This window comes from Gobio gobio, assembly GCF_949357685.1.
Source record: "Gobio gobio genome assembly, chromosome: 25".
Lineage (NCBI taxonomy): Eukaryota > Metazoa > Chordata > Actinopteri > Cypriniformes > Gobionidae > Gobio > Gobio gobio.
The window spans coordinates 41,333,292-41,354,775 of NC_137121.1; the positions used below are offsets into that span (position 1 = coordinate 41,333,292).

Genomic DNA, 21,484 nt, shown 5'->3' on the forward strand with positions numbered 1-21,484 from the left:
AACAACCCTGACAGGAGTCTGTTTGATTGAGTGTGTGTGGACAGGTGTCTTTTATACAGTTAACGAGTTCAAACAGGTGCAGTTAATACAGGTAATGAGTGGAGAACAGGAGGGCTTCTTAAAGAAACACTAACAGGTCTGTGAGAGCCGGAATTCTTACTGGTTGATAGATGATCAAATACTTATGTCATGCAATAAAATGCAAATTAATTACTTAAAAATCAAACAATGTGATTTTCTGGATTTTTGTTTTAGATTCCGTCTCTCACAGAGTACCTATGATAAAAAAAATTACAGACTCTACATGCTTTGTAAGTAGGAAAACCTGCAAAATCGGCAGTGTATCAAATACTTGTTCTCCCCACAGTAAGTGGGAGGTATAGTGTATTTTCCTTAAAAAGAAATGATTCGTTTAACACCAATGCTTAATTTATGCAGCAAAATATTCTTCAAACATTCTTTGACTCAGAACAGATAGCCTATAAGGACAGATATTTTTTCATGCTCTTTGCATTATAAGGGACTTTTGTTAAGGGTTATAATAACTTTTATTTCTACACCACCACATACTTCCTTATTAGGAACATGACCTCAATTTTTACAGGTTGGTCTAGTTTTGCAAGAATAACAATGGTGTTCTTAATAGGTAATTATGCAGGAAGTAATGCAGTAAAATGAGTAACACTACATAAACACATCAGCTGCTACTATTAACTAATATAAACAAGGTTACCTAAACAGTAAGTACTAGCACATTTAGGACTGAAATTGTTCCTTATTAGTCAATCATTATATACTGAATGAAATTTAACAGCCTCATTAAAAACTATTAGCTAACTGTATATGACAAAATAAGAATAACATTTATGCCTCCCAGACCAGTCAACTGTACAAGGAAACATCTGACAAAAACACATGTATGGAATGGAAACAGGTTTACGGTATTTTTGGTATTTTGTACACAGTTGGCTGTTCAGGCAACTAAATAGTGTTTACAGTTACAGGTTTTTTTTGGCTTGTGCATTACTACAATAATTAAGCTATTGAATAACATTTGTGGTAACATTCATGCCTCCCACTCATCTGGCAAACACACATGTATGGAATGGAAACTGGTTTAAGGTTTTGTTCCTTCTAGATTAAATCATGGTCTGCCCACATTTATAAATAAAGGCACTGATCAGATTCTGACACCTGCAGTTCAACATCACTGTATTCTGGTAAAGCTGCTGAAGAGAGAATCTCCCTGAGTTTGATCTGCTCTGCATTTATCTCTGGTAAAAAATATTTCATTTTGTCTGCTTTGAATTGTCCTTTTAATAATAATAATATTTCCCAAGCTCAAGGTCGCTCACTGCTTAATGCGCTCACTTATTTTAAACCTTTTAAAATAATAATACATTTTATGTAAATAAATTGTTCCTAATGTTGTATTTTTTTTTACCACAAAAACATGTGTACATTAATGTTAGAATTTTTTAATAATGTGTTATCAATTATGTTTGATTCTTAATGTATATTTTAATTTTATATTATATATACACACTACCAGTCAAAAGTTTGGAAACTGTACTATTTTGATTGTTTTTGAAACGGCTGCATTTATGTTATTAAAAATACAAAAAAGCTGTAATATTGTGAAATATTATTCAAATGTAAAATAAATGTTTTCTATTTGAATATATTTGTAAAAAATAATTTTTAGAATGACACTTCAGATGACACTGAACACTGTAGTAATGATGACAAATTCAGCTTTGAATCACAGAAATAAATTGCTTTTTAAAATATATTTAAATAGAAAAAAAGTGATTTTAAATGGTAAAAATGTTTCACAATAATACTGTTTTTGCTGTATTTTGGATCAAATAAATATGAATGCAGTTCAAAAACATTCTAATAGTACAGTTTCCAAACTCTTGACTGGTAGTATGTATGTATATATAAATGTGTGTGTTTTTGTGTGTGTGCATATAAAGGTACAGGAGGTGAAGTTTCTCATAATGAGGGTTCTACTCTCGTTGTGTGTGTCTCTACTGCTGCTGAAAAATGGTGAGGGTTTTACAGCTCTAGCAATACAGAAGTGTGACCAAGAGTCTGGTGGTAGAATGACACATATTTAAAGTAAATTAAAGGTAGGGTAGGTAAGAATGATCTAAAACACTTTTGTCCAAATGTGTTTAAACTTTCTTTATATGTCAATACATAATTAAAATGTAAGTACAGTAAAAAGAGAGTATAAAAATCGTTTTTTCTATACCGCTCATTATTTTCGTTCGGGCCGAAACAAGTGATTGGCTTGGGCGCCTGTCACTCTCTCTCGCTACCATGGCTACCGCCGCTTTTGCTCAGGATCTGCCCACATGCGCGTGCCCCAGTGTTGCCAAGTCGGGCTACTTCAAAAACTGTTGCCGCGGCTGTTTTTCATGTCCGAGGGTTGAAGCGACCCCAATTATGTGATATTTTGCCCCGGGATTTGCGAATTTTAGCAGGCAGCCCTATCAAAAAGGCACATATTTTGCCCCCCAAATGCGATTTTTACCGGAGAAACACGATTGGGCTGGTTTTGGGCTAGTTTTGAGTAGCAATTGGGTGGATTTTGTTGTGAAAACCTGGCAACCCTGGCGCACCCGTTTGATTTGAGGAGTTCAAGAGGCTGTATTTCTGCTGGACAGGTCATCTTTCATTTTGATTACACATTTTTTTGGTTTATGTTTTCATGAAGCATGTCTCACTAGCACACGTATCTGCCTAATATAGCTAACATAACATCACTTAGCATAAAGTTACAATGTTATACACTTAGCGAACCATTAGTAGAGATGATAAATACTCAATATGCTTAGCTCAAGTTGATCGCTGTCGTGTTGAATTTTGCAAAATGTAACTTTAGATAACAAAATGCATGTGTAAAAGCTAGTACACCGCATCCAGGAACTTTTTTTTAGAACTAAGTCAGCTTTAGCTACCCTCTGTCTAAACTCTTCTACCATGTTCACCGGGAACTTTACCTGCACATAAATTTCCGCGGTTTGTTTTATATACTCTACCAATGTTTACTGATGCTTTTATCTTGTATCTGTGTGTGTCGTAGACACTGTGTTGTGTGTGTATTTTAAACTTTACCAGTATCGGTTTTCTAGCTTGATAGTGAGTACTAAAAGACATCTTATTTGTTTATATTCATAATGATAAAGTTAGATTTTTTATTACATGTGATTCTGACATGATGTCACTACATGCACTCCGCTCCTTCTTCTCCGCTCGTCTCAGGTAAATAATGCGTCTTTCAGCTGACGGTCGGCGTGGCGCGTTCATGTGTTTTGGGGGCGTGGCTTTGAAAGGAGCCCAGAAGGGAGAATGTGGAGTGAATGGAAATAATGAGCTGTCTTTAAAACAGTCGTGAGAGGTCTACAGACACTCAATTTTTATACTTTCTTTTTCAGAGTACTTACATTTTAATTATGTATTGATATATAAAGAAAGTTTAAACAAATTTGGAAAAAAAGTTTTTTAACCAAATCCTACCTACCCTACCTTTAACTATAGTTAGTTAGTATAACCATAGTATAACTAATGCTTTGCTATTATTAAAACATAATACATATATTCTGTATTTGACAGGTGGAATAATCAAAGGATCTTTGTCATTAATTATAATATTTAATCTTCCTCCCATGTTTGAAACTGCAAGCCTCTGGCAAATCCTAATAACTTCTTGTCTTGTTGCCTCCAGACTCAGTAAAGTCAAATTTCAGCATTACCACCAGGTTTGTTCTGGAGGAATGATCCCTTTTTAAAAGAATGTTCAGGGTTCATTAACCCTTTAACTCTCACCCCTAGAAGGAGCCAATGAAAATAATATTTTTCCTAAAATTCTTATTAATGAACATATAAAAATTACCTCAGACTGTTCTTGTCAAATTTTTGTTTATTATCTAAAATTTATAAAACTCACCCGTACAGTTGAGATGTCTGTTTTTGGTATATCTTGCTTTACATTTATAGTAGTTTATGAGCTTTTTTTGAATAATAAACATACCTCTAACAATGTAAGTACGGTATACATTTATTGTACTATATATACACAGTTCAGGCATAACATTATGACCAATATTTTGTTGGCCCCTTTTTGCTGTCAAAACAGCTCTGACCCGTCGAGGCATGGACTCCTCTAGACCCCTGAAGGTGTGCTGTGGTATCTGGCATCAAAATGTTAGCAGCAGATCCTTTAAGTCCTGTAAGTTGTGAGGTGGGGCCTCCATGGATTGGACTTGTTTGTTCAGCACATCCCACAGATGCTCGATTGGATTGAGATCTGGGGAATTTGAAGGCCGAGTCGACGCCTCAAACTCGTTGTTGTGCTCCTCAAAGCATTCCTGAAGCATGTGTGCTTTGTGGCGGCGCATTATCTGCTGAAAGAGCCACAGCCACCAGGGAATACCGTTTCCATGAAAGGCTGGACATGGGCTCAACAATGTTTAGGTAGGTGGGACGTGTCAAAGTCACATCCACATGGATGGAGGACCCACGGTTTCCCAGCAGAAAATTGCCCAAAGCATCACTGCCTCCACCGCCACGCCTTCTTCCCATAGTGCACCTGGTGCCATGTGTTCCCCAGGTGAGCCACACACACACACCCGGCCATCCACGTGATGTAGAAGAACACGTGATCATCAGACCAGGCCACCTTCTTCCATTACTCTGTGGTCCAGTTCTGATGCTCACGTGCCACTCTTGGTGCTTTGGGCGGGGTCAGGGGTCAGCATGGGCAGGGTCAGGGGTCAGCATGGGCACCCTGACTGGTCAGCGGCTATGCAGCCCCATACGCAATAAACTGAGATGCTCTGTGTATTCTGACCCCTTTCTACCAGAACCAGCATTAACTTCTTGAGCAATTTGAGCTCCAGTAGCTCGTCTGTTTGATCGGACCACACGAGCCATCCTTCGCTCCCCACGTGCATCAATGACCCATGAGCCCATGACCCTGTGGCCGGGTCACCACTGTTCCTTCCTTGGAGCACTTTTGATAGATACTGACCACTGCAGACCGGGAACACACCACAAGAGCTGCAGTTTTGGAGATGCTTTGACCCAGTTTGTGTAGCCATCACAATTTGGCCCTGTCCCATTTTTCCTGCTTCTAACAAATCAACTTTGCGGACAAAATTTTAAATTGCTGCCTAATGTATCCCACCCACTAACAGGTGATGAAGAGATCATCAGTGTTATTCAGTGGTCATAATATTATGCCTGATCAGTGTTTGTGTGATTAACATTATTGAAATTGTATTTTATTTATTTATTTATTTTTTCATCTGCTGCTTATAATCCACTCTCAGAAGGCCCTATTGTCACACTTCAGTCTGTCTACTATCTGGCTATTTAATGTTAAGTTGACAGCATTTGTGGTATGAATCAAATCAAATGGCTTTGCCATTTCGATTAACATTGAAATGTTGAAATGTCATGGGGCGCTATGGAGTCCACTGGTCAAACCCAAAACAAACAACCGAAGAATTGCTAAATGTTGCTAAGCTTACGAGTCTTCTCATATTCCAAAGGGACCAAATATGCATTTTCCTACTTGGGGGCACTGGGGAGCAGATGAGGCATGTCTCTCCTGAATTGCAGTATCAAATCAAAAGATATCCTAAGACAAATGTATCTGTTTACCTTCATGAGTTTTTAGCCATGGTAAGACCCCCAAAACAGTGCAGGAAAAAAGCACATTCCATCCAAGATGGCTGACTTCAGATAAAACCAAGTGTACTTTGTCTTATATGACGTCATCGATGTCCATTTTAAATTTTGTGCACATTCAGAGAAACTTCATCCTGACCACAGCCTGCATTTGAGGGTGTTATAGAGCCCCTCAATCCCGCCCACGCACTACATAGCTTTAACGTTTTCACAGGTCTAATGTGTCTGCAAACTTTCATGAGTTTTTTGCATGGCAAAGGCCTGAAATACAGTTGAATTATCTAAAGGAGAAAGATTAAAAAACATGCGAAAAACAATAGGACATTAGCACCCCCAGCTCGGGCACTAATAATCCTAAAGAAAACAATAGGGCCTTCACCCTTTCAGGGCTTGAACCTTAATAATCCTAAAGAGAACAATAGTGTCTAGATCAGTGAAGGGTAAAATCTTCATGTGGACGAATGAAAATAGAAAATAGAATAGCTTCATTTAAAATGTTGTAACTTTTGCCCAGTTCATTCCAATATGTTCCAATATGCAAAGCTACAGCCTCACTTCATGCTTGACATCTTAGCGGTCAACTTTCTAAGCATGTTGAAGCTGAATTCTTGAGAGAATAAAAACATTTTTTGAATATAATTTTCAATGTGGAAAAGACCATGTGAAGAAAACTGTTCTAGACTTTAATCATCTCTCTCTTTCTGTAATAGGCCAGACACAAACTAGTGCAACACCACGGACAGGTAATTAGACACCCTTGAATTAGAGCCAGATCTGCTTTTCTCACAACCTGTAAAACAGTCTAAAACATTTGTTTGAACTGAAAAACATGAAGCACTGCAATCAGTCTGACACATCATCTTCATCTAAACCTAACATTGTTGTGTATTTGTGTGTTATTTTCTTTCTGCTGCGACAGCGACATTGAACACGATTGCCTCACAGCCAGGAGTCAAAGGTAATGATGCTGAGGAGGATGAAACTCCACTATTGTTAACACTTTGTTTCTCATCAGAAATGCAAACAAAATAAAATATTAATAAACAAAAAAACCTAATAATCTGTTTTTCTATCTTAAATGTTTTGTGACTAATAGCTGTCAAGTTGGTGAATGGACCCAACCTCTGTTCTGGAAGAGTGGAGATTCTCCATAATGGAATATGGGGAACAGTCTGTGATGATCTGTGGGATTCTGCAGACGCGGCAGTGGTGTGTCGAGAAGTGGGCTGTGGGAGTGTTATAGAGGCAAAGAGTTATGCTTATTTTGGACAAGGTTCTGGACCAATATGGTTGGATGATGTCCAGTGCCGTGGGAATGAAACTACACTGACAAACTGTTCATCAAATGCATGGGGATCACATGACTGTGGGCACCATGAAGATGCTGGAGTCGTCTGCCAAGGTGAGTCAAACACATTTATACAACTGATGTTTAGTGACTTGTGCTCATCTCACCGATGAAGTTGTGATTTCTGGATCACACGTCACTTAAGGTGTGGTTATGAGTACATCAGATGACCACTTCCTGCCCTTTTAGTCAGCCAAGGCCCCGGTCAAGGACTTTTTACCTTAGTGTGGCAACCCGAGGGGAAAGTCTAAGATGATATGGGAGGAGAAACGAGAAGGAGCACCAATCTCACACACTCTTTATCTAATATTAATGATTGGCACCTACATAGGTCGACTACGCCACCCCGGAAAAACGGGGAAATCACGCCCTATGGGCGCACAGGTTCGTCATCTTTTTATAAAGAATGGGTGAAGAGACGTAGGTTGTAGAAAAAGGGAGTAACAACTTTATTGTATCAATGTTGAATAAATAAACTTGAGCAAAATTAGCTATGCAGTAATGTGCACCAATCTGTCTCCGGCACACCACACAAAAACAAACAAATGACACAAAATGACCGGCAGCGGAGGTATCTGGAGGGTGGCCAGCTGTCCGATTAGACGGTTCCCCATGATACAATACACACGCCCATGCCACACGTGAAGATTTGATACAAGAAAACACAGCACTCGGTGTAAACACCACACTATGGCAGCTGAACCTCACTCTCCAGAACCCCCCCGCTCCTGTAACAAAACAGAGGAAGACAACAGAAGAAAACAATCAACAAGAACCCAAAAAAAATAACAATCCAATTTTAAAAAATGTCACAAATTAAATTAAAGACAAATTCAACACACTTACATTCACTCAGGCATCTGGTTACAACGCCAGAGTAAAATGATAAACAAACAAAACACAATAAATAAACACAGCTAATGAATACACACAGCTAATGTATAGCCACTAGAGTCAAACCGGTGGCGGTCGGTGAAACCGGATCGGCCAACAAAGCCACTCAAACTTCCAAAAGGAGGCGCGAGGCAATACTCACAACAATAGTTACTATAATAATAGAAACTTGACAGTAGACAATGAAGCTGTGGTAACAGCATAACTTGTGGTAGCAACAAAACAGCAGCGCTGTCCCAAACGCGTTTCATGCAGGAGACAATCGCCCCATCCTCATTTAAGCGGAGCGTCCGTGAAGGAACTGATTCTCCTGCGAGTGATCGCACCGGAAACACATAGCTGTACAATTACTCACAGCACGAGTCGCCGCTGCTCAGACGCATTTACAGTACAAAGTATTGCAAATAACAACAGCCTGGACATCACCGCAGAGCTACAGTGCAGACCAAACAATTCCACACTGAATGGTGGTGCGCCCTGGCCATGGGGCGGAGCTTACAATGACGCACCCTCAGGTAGCAGATGCACGGTCTTAAATAGACAGGCCTCGAATCCTGATAGGCTGTCACACTAAATACAGGGGAGGAAACTTGCTCACCCTGCTACATTAGCAGTATGAGAACACTCCCATCAGGGGGCCGTTCAATCCTTTGGGATTAATGTAAACTGGAGGGAGTTGGTCAACCGATTTATCTGAAAGATTGGTGAGATATTATTAACTTGTAGAGCATCTTTACTGCGTTATCAACACAAGGACAACACAAGTGAAAATTACATTTATTAACAGAAAGATAAACAAGAGTAAATCAACACAACTACTAAATTACTACCATAAATTATAAAGGAATAAAGTGCATAAGAGGCATAAAATACAAGTGATTAAGTTGGCTGTGGCTATGGCAGAGTTATGTGATTTTATGGAAAGATAAATTGCTGTTTCTCTGAATCTAATAAGGTGAAGAACCTTTTAATGCATCAAACAAATAAAGGAAAGTTTATTTGTTTTATAACTAGCATCAACTAAATTTCCTTTAAAACAAATTAGAAAATCATATACTAATAATAATAAACAACTGTTCCAAGGTTTCTGGAAATGATCCAAGTTAAAATCAGCCAAACAGGTTGGGTTAGTTTAGGTACAATAGTTAAAATGGGGTCTGATTTTACTGTGTGAGGAATCAGGTGTTAAAAGAATGAGATATAAAACAGAAGAACGGTGTATAGTCCATAGCACTGTAACAGTTAGGTGCAACTGTTCCTTTTGTAGTTTTCCTGCCTGTCACTAGGGGGAGGTAACCATGCTAGCTCACTCTTTTATAGATTGTAGCCATGTGCTGTAGCAGGGCTAGGAGCCAGACACAAGGCCTCGTCCCGCTCTCACAGTCCCTCAGCCTCGCTGCTCGCCACAGTCTTATTATAGGGAGATGAGATGGTCTGTATCTCTTACCATTGGAGAAAGCATAACCAATGGTTCAAACAGCTCAATATGAGAGGCAACGTGAAACGCAAATACATAAATCATAAATAATCAAGTATAAGTCATTGCTTGATTAAGTGGTGGAAATGACGGATGATGGGCACAGCACGATAACAAACAGACATTTACAGTCAACGTACACACCCAGCAAGTGTAGCGTTCAAACTCAAAACAGCTCAGAAACATGCGTCAGTTTAAATAGATGTGTGCGTGGTTTGGGTTTCAAGTGTGTTTAGATAACTATAAAAAAGTTCACGTTCCCTGGAACATATTTAGCTATTAAATCTATTGAATTACTTTTCAACAAATTGAATAATTTAAACTGATAAAATAGCCTATATCAGTTTAAATACTTAAATTCGTTTTCATATTATATTATAGGTTATTATAATTATATTGTAAGCCTAATAAAGGAGCAATGGAAGACTCTCTTTTCAAGCCACTGTGTTTGCCCTAATTAAAGGAACACCAGGAACATCATTTTCCCCCTTACATCATCAAGAAATGATGTCACATTGATGCACATTTACTTTCCTACAACTCAGTGCCATGTTATATCAATGAAACAATTAAAGTAATTTGTGTCAACACATATGGAAACATTCAAATAATAGGTTATTTGCATGAGTGCATTTTGCTGATTATTGCCTTTCATTCACTCAACTTAATGGTATTTGTGGTCACAGTTTCATTTGCTGATCCTTTTTGTCGGATTTGACTGACCAATATTGAGTAGCCAATATCTTAGATAAGATTCCTAAAAGTTTCACACCTACAGCACACATTACAGACATGGATAAACGTGGATATGTTAAAATATAACTTAAAATATAATCTTGCACAGTAAACTATAATAAAATGTATTAACATCTCTCGACAGACAGGTTTTTGCAGGTTTTAATAAAACTTTATTGAATAACAGTGGTCATAATCGCATATTAGCAGTACGTGCCTCGTGCCTTGCCTAGTATCGCCAACTCAATCATCAGAATCCTCAGTAATCCTCTGCAAACTTCGACAGCTGGTTGGACCGGCTCATTTGGTTCTTTGTGAGTCGGACGTGCTACTTCGGCTTGTGCGTCTTGCATCATCACCCCAGAACTAAAGTTTGATTCAGTTCAATTAATGAACTGGCTCGACCTATAATCAAATTATTTGTTCAAATGATTTGTGTTTTCTGTTTGGTCTGATTATTGTTTAATCTTGTTTGTATTCAGAGGGTTTTGTTTGTAAGTGCATAGACTGTACCAAACATCAGCTCTGAGTATTGTAAAGTGTAAAGCCTACTTCCTCCTGAATACTCATTTGGACTGATTATTTCTGTGATGCTCTTGGATGCTTGTTCTGGATTAGGGACTGCCAGGAATCGTGTTTTGTCTGGCATTTATATGAGCCTGATTTCGATACATACATAAATACTTATTACTGTCATCACAATTTCACAATTTTGAGAGTGAATCCCTCATTTATATGCGGATGGGCCTATATGGAGGCGTGTATGTGGCCGCTTGCCAAGAATGGAAAACGAAAGTTGTATTCAAATTCTGAATATATATCTCCTAGACAGCGCACAAAGAGCACTCCCTTTATAATCACTAAAAGCTAGGGGTGTAACGGTACACAAAACTGACGGTTTGGTACATTCCTTGGTTTTGAAGTCATGGTTCGGTACGGGTTCGGTACAGCACAGGAGAGAAAACTAATTATAAAATTGCTTTTTTTTATACAGTGGTTTACTGAACAATTTGTGTCTTTCCTTTAATGAATTAAATTATAACTAAACGTTTCTTAAAGATAATGCTGTAAACTATAGGGAGCCCTTACTCACACATTACTATAATATTAAAGGACAGAGCCCAAACTATTAGCTTTAATTCAGCTGATATTTATTTTAGATATAATAATCAACACTAAAATAGCACCTTGTATGCAAATATGTAAACTTCACATAAGGCAGTTTTTGCATTGGCTTCTAAATCAAGTTATAAAATTCTGTTTTTACTCCAATTCGTAGTTGAAATATAATAATTTATACACACTTTCTGGCATTTTCATAACAAACATACATTAAATAATCAAGACATCGCTAAAAGGTTAAGTACAATATAATGAATACATAGTAATAATAATATTTTTATTTTTTATAGTGCCTTTCAAGAACCCAAGGTCGCTTCACAAAGTAATACAATCAAAAGACAAACAAAGTAACAGGCAGTCTGCTTATTATTACAATCAAACAAGCAGACAAGCATGTGGAGACAAAAAAGAACTACAGATAATTAACATAAGAAGTTATAGAATCAAAGAAAACATCAAATACAATAATGTAATCATGTGACATAAAAAATTAGAAAGTGGAAGACAGAGAAGTACAGAGGAAAATAATAATTTACAGAGCATGGAAAATAGAAGAGTTTTAAATTGGGATTAAAGGTCTGGAGAGTAGGGGCAGATTAGGGGGCAGTTTATTCCAAAGTTTAGGGCCTATAACACTACACACAGTCGAGATGTTATACCTCGGTACGTCAAGCAAATGATCATTTCTAGACTTAAGAGTCTGGGCAGGAACATATGGTTGCACTAACTCAGCAAGGTATTGGGATGCGGGGCCATGACAGGCTTTACACACTAAAACTGAAAGTTTAAACTGGATACGATTGACCACAAGAAGCCAGTGAAGTTGGTAAAGGATGTGAATGATATGTGCAGATTTTTTATTAAATGTAAGGTCTCGATCAGCAGAGTTTTGCACCATTTGAAGGCAATGTATAGCTTTGGTAGGGAAGCCACTATATAAGGGATTACAGTAGTCCAATCTGGAGGTAATAAAAGCGTGGATAACAGTTTCAGCATCTCCGAAGTTAAGGGAGGGGCGGATACTAACAATATTCAAATTTATTTCACGGTTAAACCCAACTCAGCTTATCTACCTGCTTCTGTCAACTCTTGCCTTCAGGAACTTAAAACCTGGATCTCTGATAACTTCTTACAGCTTAATGCTGATAAAACTGAAGTCCTGTTGATTCACACGAAATCCTGTTGATTCACAGGCTATTATCACGGTCGTCTCCCTCGGTCCGGAAGGGGGCACAGGGATGTCCCCTCTGGAGCCGGGCCTGGTTTTGTGTGTTTTTCGCGGCATTCACGCTAAAAACCAATGCTGCCTCTCAGTCTTCTTGCCACTCAGTGGGCATTACCGCAGTCACTTGGCCGATGGAGACGTCATGTGCGTACCCTCTATACAGGTGTAGTTCCTGCTTCCTGTCATGTAATTGCTCAGTTTTGAAGGCCTAATCTGGACACCATCAATATCCAGTGGTTGGCTGTCAGGGCCATCAGGGCCTTCTCCGCTGGCCCTGTCAAAATAAAAAATAATTCATTATTAAATTAAATTAATGTGTCTGAGCGTGTCTAAATTCAGTTACTCTCTATTTCAGTACGTTACAATTATATTTCCAGAAAGAGTGTGGTTATTTTTTGTGAGGCTGAGCTGTATTTTCATCATCTAAATGCATCACAGCTCCGTGGACCAGCACTAGTTTTATAGCTAGCCTTCAGTTGAAGCTTCCATTTTCCATTGGATCATAACTTTGACTGACGTGTGTCATCAGCAAATCGGATTTTGATGTGTAGTGATAGAACGCCCCAGAGGCCCAGCGATGTGCCGGCGCTACCCCCCGCTGATGTCATCAGCCTTTTAACTTTTTGCGGGTTGTGAGCGATCTATGTGAAATAAGCTATGGCCGCTGCGGATGACAGGCTGCATTCTAAGGAGCTTCGTGGACATCCTGATGTCAAGACGGTAGCGTTAGCTGACAATCTGTGTTTTTTCTGTTTCTTTTGATGTTCTTGTTGGTCTGTGTTTTTGTTTGTTTGTTTAAGAGTATTTGTGCCAGTGAGTTGATTTTGATTCATTTCACCAGTTGCCTAAACGGTGACACGTGAGTACAGTGGTATCAATAAATAGTTAAATTGCCTTTTTGTCTCGCGTGTCCTTATATGTTGCTTGCCCCCTTCCCAACGAGCACTTTGAAAGCGGGGTTCGCAACAGTAGTACATACGGTGCATGACTGCGTTTTGTGAGTATCGGTGTGTGTGGTGTTGTTATGGCGGCGGCGTGGGGTGTGTTGATCGTTAGTGAAGGCCCTTACTGAAACCCCACATGAACTGTTGGCAGATAGAGAAGGAATTGGCTCAAATTTCCAATCATTTGAGATGAGCAAACCAGTACCTCCACCCCTCCCAATCGGGCGAGGGGTTTGTGAAAAAGTGAAATAAGTAGAGAGGGCCGCAGGAGTGGCAGTATCCTCTGGTTTGATCCAGGTTTCAGTTAGGGCCATGAGACTGAGATGTGAATGAGAGGAGATAGATTAAATAAAGTCTGCTTTGTTTACAGCAGACTGGCAATTCCAGAGACCAATTGGAATGGACATTAATGTAGCAGGTAATAAGTAAACAACGCAGATTATTAGGATTACGTCGTCTTGAATGTACAGAGCATGATTTACGGGTGTTAGTAGTAATAGTAGAGATTTGGAAGCACATAGCGAATACGGGTCAGAAAAATAGATGAAAAAAAAAAAAAGCTAAACACAAAAGTGACAGAGAGAAGTGAAAGCTATACTCAAGTGCCTTGTCGGTGTCCTTGCTCGAGTGGAGTCGTGCAGAGAAGAGTCGAATGGTCTTTACACTCTTCGGTCTTCACACGAGGGCTGCCGCGGAGTACCACTCAATTTATACTCACTTTAAGTGTCGTTATTGAATACAGCTGGCTATGCCTAGCGAAACCTCTTTACTCGTGCAAGATCACGTGGTCAGCACGCTACTAAACGCGACTACAAACACAAAGCCCACTACACCACACAGACAATGTTCTAAATAACAGCTGAACTACAGATCAAATGAGAAAATTTATACAGTACTCACACAGTATTTGTTCTCCCTGTTGGTCGATTACTTCTAACTAAACTGAATGTAAACAATGCACACTAATATAACACGATGGCTTAGGCCACGCCTAGCGAAACCTCTTTACTCGCGCAAGATCACAGGGTCAGCACGCTAACAAACGCGACTACAAACACAAAGCCCACTACACCACACAGACAATGTTCCAAATAACAGCTGAACTACAGATCAAATGAGAAAATTGATACAGTACTCACACAGTAGTTGTTCTCCCTGTCGGTCGGTTGCTTCTCACTCAAAGCGAAGAACCTTATTTTGTATCAAACGAATAAATTAAAGGTTATTTCTTAATAACTAGCATCAGCTAAATGACCTCTAATGCAAATTCGAAAATCACATAGTGATAATATACAACAATACCAAGGTCTCTGGAAAGGATTCAAGGATTTTTTTATTGTCATTTCATAACATGAGTACATGAGAGTAATGTAAATAGTCAAATGTTATTAGCAATGATGCTGAGGAGGATGAAACTCCACTATTGGTACCACTTTGTTTGTCATCTATTAAAAAAACAATAAATAAATAACCAACAAATCTATAATCTAATAATCTGTTATTCTCTCTTTATATTGTTTTGTGACTAATAGCTGTCAAGTTGGTGAATGGACCCAACCTCTGTTCTGGAAGAGTGGAGATTCTCCATAATGGAATATGGGGAACAGTCTGTGATGATCTGTGGGATTCTGCAGACGCGGCAGTGGTGTGTCGAGAACTGGGCTGTGGGAGTGTTATAGAGGCAAAGAGTAATGCTTATTTTGGACAAGGTTCTGGACAAATATGGTTGGATGATGTCCAGTGCAGTGGGACTGAATCTACACTGACAAACTGTTCATCAAATGCATGGGGATCACATAACTGTGTGCACGGTGAAGATGCTGGAGTCGTCTGCCAAGGTGAGTCAAACACATTTATACAACTGATGTATATTTGGGATGTTGTACAGTATACACCGATCAGGCATAACATTGAGCACTGACAGGTAAAGGGAATAACACTGATTATCTCTTCATCACGTCACCTGTTAGTGGGTGGCATATATTAGGCAGCAAGTGAACATTTTGTCCTTAAAGTTAATGTGGAAGAAGCAGGAAAAATGGGACAGCGTAAGTTTTGAGCGAGTTTGACAAGGGCCAAATTGTGATGGCTAGACGACTGGGTCAGAGCATCTCCAAAACTGCAGCTCTTGTGGTGTGTTCCCGGTCTGCAGTGGTCAGTATCTATCAAAAGTGCTCCAAGGAAGGAACAGTGGTGAACCGGCCACAGGGTCATGGGTGGCCAAGGCTCATTGATGCACGTGGGGAGCGAAGGCTGGCCCGTGTGGTCCAATCAAACAGACGAGCTACTGGAGCTCAAATTGCTCAAGAAGTTAATGCTGGTTCTGGTAGAAAGGGGTCAGAATACACAGAGCATCTCAGTTTGTTGTGTATGGGGCGGCACAGCCGCTGACCAGTCAGGGTGCCCATGCTGACCCCTATCCACCGATGAAAGCACCAACACCGGGCACGTGAGCATCAGAACTGGACCACAGAGCAATGGCAGAAAGTGGCCTGGTCTGATAAATCACATTTTCTTCTACATCATGTGGATGGCCGGGTGCGTGTGTGTGGCTTACCTGGGGAACACATGGCACCAGGTGCACTATGGGAAGAAGGCAAGCCGGCGGAGGCATTGATGCTTTCGGCAATGTTCTGCTGGGAAACCTTGGGTCCAGCCATCCATGTGGATGCTACTTTGACACGTACCACCTACCTAAGCATTGTTGCAGACCATGCACACCCTTTCATGGAAACGGTATTCCCTGGTGGCTGTGGCTCTTTCAGCAGATAATGCACCGCCACAAAGTAAGAATGGTTTCGTAATGGTTTGAGGAGCACCGCAACGATTTTGAGGTGTTAACTTGACCTCCAAATTCCCCAGATCTCATTCTAGTGGCGCATCTGTGGGATGTGCTGAACAAACAAGTCCGATCCATTAAGGAACCACCTCACAACTTACAGGACTTAAAGAATTCTGCTTCTAACATATTGGTGCCAGATACCACAGCACACCTTCAGGGGTCTAGAGGAGTCCATGCCTCGAGGTGTAAGGGCTGTTTTGGCAGAAAAATGGGGACAAACACAATATTAGGAATGTGGTCGTTATATTATGACTGTTCGGTTTATTTTCTCATTAGCAATGCAACAGTGTTTCATGTTCTAAATAACATGATCTACTTGAAATAACCAGTGTATCATTATAGTATTTCATGTTTTGTTTTGTTTTTCAATTGCACAACAATTGTTTTTATTATACAACACTCATGCTTCAATTACGGGGTCAAGCTCACCAATGGCATGCACATTACACTGTTGAGTACATTTGTGTGACCAGTAGATCAAAGGCTATGAGTCCATTTAGTTAAATGTATAACTTTGTAATTTTTACCCAGTTGATTCCATGGGCTAAATGAATTCATGCTTTGCATCTTTGCGATTGACTTTCTCAGCATGTTGAAGGCGATTGGTTTAGAGAATAAAAAAAACATTTTTGAACATCATTTTCAGTGTGGGAAAGACCATGACAATGAAGAAATCCATTCTGTTACTGTAATAGACTGTAATCTTCTCTCTCTTTCTGTAATAGGCCAGACACAAACTAGTGCAGCACCACAGACAGGTAATTATACACCTTTGAATTAGAACCAGATCTGGTGGTGATCTTGGGAAAAGTCAATCAAAAGCTATGAGTACATTTAGCTTAAATTAGAACTTTGTAACTTTGTCTGGGAAAGACCATGCAAATGAAGAAATTAGTTTCTGGAACTGTAATAGAATTTAATCATCTCTCTCTTTCTGTAATAGGCCAGACACAAACTAGTGCAACAACACGGACAGGTAATTAAGCACCTTTAAAATTAGAACCAGATCTGGTGGTGATCTTGGGAAAAATCAATCAAAAGTTATGTGTACATTTAGCTTCATTTAGAACTTTGTAACTTTGTCTAGGAAAGACCATGCAAATGAAGAAATCTGTTTCTGGAACTGTAATAGACTTTAATCATCTCTCTCTTTCTGTAATAGGCCAGACACCAACTAGTGCAACACCACGGACAGGTAATTATACACCTTTGAATTATAAGCAGATCTGCTTTTCTCACAACAGCCGCGTTTCCACCGAAATTACCCGGAACTATTTGTACCAGGAACTTTTTTCCCAGGAACTTTTTCTCCCACCATACTTTCTGCGTTTCCACCGCGGTCTAAAGTACCGGGAAGATTAGGCAAATTAGCCCGGTGACGTGAGAATGCGCGCGACTGCTCCTCCCAGTCACCGACGGACATGAATCACTTTTGCGCGATACTGTCTGCAACAATAACAAGTGGAGAAGATGCAAGCAGCGCTGCTTTTGCATACACATTACTAACACAGCTTATTTAAACGTGCACTTTCACCTGGTTTGACCATTTTAATGCAAAATGGGATGATGGGCAATCCAAAATCTGAATGTGTTGCTATAGCTCAATTCCAAAATATGACAGATGTGTGAAAAGTTAATTGAATGAAAACAATAGACTGAATTAAGCGGTTGAAAGATTAGGTACTAGACTGCAAGTATTTATTTATCACAATAACATCTCTTAGCATTCACTAAAAAAAAAAAAAATTCACATGACTAGTATTACAATATGCTTCATTAAATGCATAATTTTAGAGACTTCTTCCTCAAATTTGAAATGAAGCAGGACCACACGTATGGCTTCACTTAAGTTGTGGTTATAAGTTATTATACTATATTCACATAGTTATACATTTAAAAATATAATATTTGGGTTTTCTAGATATGTTTATGTGCATATTCAGAAAGACTTGCGAGCAGCAGCCCTTTTATTTGCTTCCAACACTACAATTAGAAAGTGGTTATATAGAATGTGGAAATTAAAAAGACACAGTGACATTTTACACATTTGACTTTATTTTAGACAGATTAGTTCTTACAAAATTAAAATAAGTGTGCAAAGACAAATAAATTACTAGAATAAAATGAAATTATAAAATGTGAAAACAACAATATAAAAAAGTGTATTTTTCAGTAACCTGTCCAAGAGCTGTGCCAACACGTACAATATATAAAGTACAAATGTGGTAGTGCAAATGCTTCATTCAAGCGGCTGGTCGTTGTGGCTACTCCTTGAACGACTGGACAAACGGTCCAAGAACAGACCGAAACCCGGTCTGAAAGTCCCTCTGCTGCCGTCTGCTTTCTTCCGCTTCTGACTGGTGGAATGCCAACTCTTGCCTCCTCATCTCTCTCTCCTCGGCCTGGCTCTCAAGTAACAGCTGAATATATTGGTCTCGCTGTTCTTGTCCATGCTGCAGGACGGCCCGGTTGTTTGTGCATTATTCAATAAAATAGGCAGGAGCTGAATCACAGTGTGTGTCTTTATTTCAAAAGCCCAGCGCCAGCAGCGCGCGAGCAGGAACCAACAACGTCACCACCTGATACAGACCATATATGGCATTTCACCGTAACATCTCCCTTTCTTTAAAGAGTTGCCATACTTCCCTAAGAACCCCCTCCAGAACTGCATTAGTCTGTCTGCAACACTCAGCAGAACTCACAAGTCAAGTCTCTGTGGTGGCCGTGACTGGCGGCCACTGCGCGTAATGATCGGGGTTCCCAGCTGGGAAGGCTTGTTGGACACTGACAGCCTTCGTTCCTGGCCTTGCTCTGGCCCACAATCTGTGCTGTCCGATGCGTCATATTCTCTGATTGTCGTTTCACCGTCGCTAGCCACTGAACCCTGGCTGCTCTCCTTCATCACTGCCTCTTGGTGATTAAACTGAGAGTGCTCCGCCCTCCGCAAATCCACACGATTGCGCCTGTATAATGTGCCATCCACATCCACCACATAAGACCTCGGATTCACTTTTCCCAGACACTGGCCTCTCCGCCACCGGCCCGTGCGATCTCCAGGCAGTGGTTTCATTCTGATGTGTTCGCCGACATTAAGCTCCGGGAGATCTTTGGCTCTCGCGTCATAATGGAATTTTGTCATGCGCCGTTTCCACCTCAATTTCTCCGAAACTCCTTCGACCACTTTGGGGAACAGTAAACTGTTTGCCATAGGAAGTCCCGTCCTAAGTCTGCGGGACATAAGTCGCTGTGCAGGACTGCTGTGTAATCCCTCTGTTGGCGTGTTTCGCCAATGTAGAATTGCCAGCCATGGATCTGTTCCGTCGAGTTTTGCCCTCTTACAGAGTGATTTCACAATCTTCACCGCAGATTCGGCCTTTCCGTTAGATTGTGGGTGCTGGGGTGAAGATGTGACATGCAGAAACTCCCACTGTGCCGCAAATTTTCTGGACTGTTCACAAGCGTATTGCGGCCCGTTGTCCGTGATTACCTGATCTGGCTGTCCGTAACGTGCAAACTGCACTTTACAGCGTGTAATGACTGTGTCCGCTGTCATATCTGGCAACTGATCAATTTCCCAGTAATCTGAGTAGTGGTCCACTATGATAAGAAATTCTCTGCCACCATACGCATACAGGTCCATACTCACGATTTGCCAGGGGCGCATAGGGATTTCATGGGACATCATAGTTTCTTTTTGCTGGTTGTGCGCATACTCATTACATGCGGGGCAATTAGTCACATAATCATTTACCTCACCTCTCATGTTGGGCCAGAACAGCGTTTCCCTCGCCTGTCTGTAACAGGCGTCTCCTCCGATATGAGTGGCGTGAATCCGATTCAGCATCGTTGCTCTCAATGCCTTCGGTATAATGACACACTGACCTCTGTAAAGCACACCATTCTGAACGCTCAGTTCGTCTCTGAATGGCCAGTACTCGCGCACTGAGAGCGACACGTTTTCTTTGCGCTCAGGCCAGCCAGTTAGCACGATCTTTGCCAGCTCCTGCAATGCGTCGTCAGCTTTGGTCTCAGTTACAATTTGACGGAGACTGGCATCAGTCACGTTGAGGTGTAGGGCTTGGTCTATGAATGAGAACACAGCCTCTGCGCTGTCCATTGTACTCACAGCATGTTGTTGTGGTCCGGGCTCGTTGGACACCTGCCTGTCGGACGCTGCTCTGCTCAGAGTGTCACTTATGTACATCTCAGGACCAGGTTTGTATACAACATTCAGGTTGTAGTTCTGAAGCTGTAACATCATGCTTTGGAGGCGTTTGGGAGCACTCAGGAGTGGTTTCTTACAAATTGTCACGAGGGGTTTATGATCGGTTTCAGCCGTGATTATCTCCCTGCCATACAGATAATGATGAAACCTCTGACATGCGAACACGATGCTCAAGCATTCCTTCTCAATTTGGGCATAATTTTGTTCTGTTCGCGTAAGCGCCCGAGAGGCGAAAGCCACAGGTTGCCCTTGCTGCAGCAGACAGCAGCCCAAGCCGTTCTTGCTTGCGTCACTTTGTATTGTCACCGGCTTGTCAATGTCATAGTACTTTAGAACGGGTGTGTCTGTAACCATACGTTTTATTTCTTGAACCGCCTCGTCGTGCTTGGGGAGCCAATGCCACACTACGCCTTTGTCCAGAAGCCTGCGAAGCGGCTCGCACACCTCTGAAAGCCGTGGGAGAAATTTGGCCAGATACGTAACAAATCCAACAAAACGCTGAACTGCTTTTACGTCTTGTGGTGTTTGCATTGCAAGGACTGCTTTCGTTTTTTCTGGGTCAATTCGTAACCCTTCCGCCGATAATATGTGCCCATGAAAGTGCACCGCTTTCAGTTTGAATTGCAACTTTCTTTCGCTCAGCCGGAGTTTCACCGCTCTGCATCGCTCCATCAGAGCGCGTAGATTTCTGTCGTGATCTAGCTCGGCCTCTGCGTCCGAGTCACCGCAACCAACAACTAAAATGTCATCCGCTATGGGCTCTATGCCACGGAGTCCCATCAACAGCTCGTGTTGCTTACGTTGATATATTGCTGGTGCCACAGAAACGCCGAAAGGCAGTTTACACCATCTCATTCGCCCCCATGGTGTCCAGAACGTTGTCATTAAACTGCTTTCATTGTTCAGTTTGCAGTGCAGAAAGGCATCGCGAACGTCCACCAGCGTGAATAGACGTGCTTTGGGTAGTTT

The 21,484-nt window shown here is 40.7% G+C and overlaps 1 protein-coding gene across 11 annotated transcripts in view; it reads left to right on the forward strand.

Annotated features, from left to right (window-relative positions):
• Positions 1 to 1,175: 1,175 nt before the first annotated feature.
• Positions 1,176 to 21,484, forward strand: part of LOC307121370 (scavenger receptor cysteine-rich domain-containing protein DMBT1-like) — a 92,854-nt gene continuing 72,545 nt past the window's right edge. For 5 of the 11 annotated variants that reach the window (XM_079808930.1, XM_079808936.1, XM_079808940.1 and 2 more), the window contains exons 1-9: positions 1,193 to 1,277; positions 1,980 to 2,052; positions 6,414 to 6,446; positions 6,623 to 6,661; positions 6,800 to 7,105; positions 14,981 to 15,286; positions 17,016 to 17,048; positions 17,234 to 17,266; positions 17,453 to 17,485. In XM_079808930.1, the coding sequence (XP_079665056.1) occupies positions 2,004 to 2,052; positions 6,414 to 6,446; positions 6,623 to 6,661; positions 6,800 to 7,105; positions 14,981 to 15,286; positions 17,016 to 17,048; positions 17,234 to 17,266; positions 17,453 to 17,485 (832 nt within the window). In that variant the 5' untranslated portion in view covers positions 1,193 to 1,277; positions 1,980 to 2,003. Of the gene's footprint in view, positions 1,278 to 1,979; positions 2,053 to 6,413; positions 6,447 to 6,622; positions 6,662 to 6,799; positions 7,106 to 14,980; positions 15,287 to 17,015; positions 17,049 to 17,233; positions 17,267 to 17,452; positions 17,486 to 21,484 lie in introns of all 11 variants that reach the window. The other 6 variants (XM_079808933.1, XM_079808939.1, XM_079808937.1 and 3 more) reach the window with 3 other exon arrangements.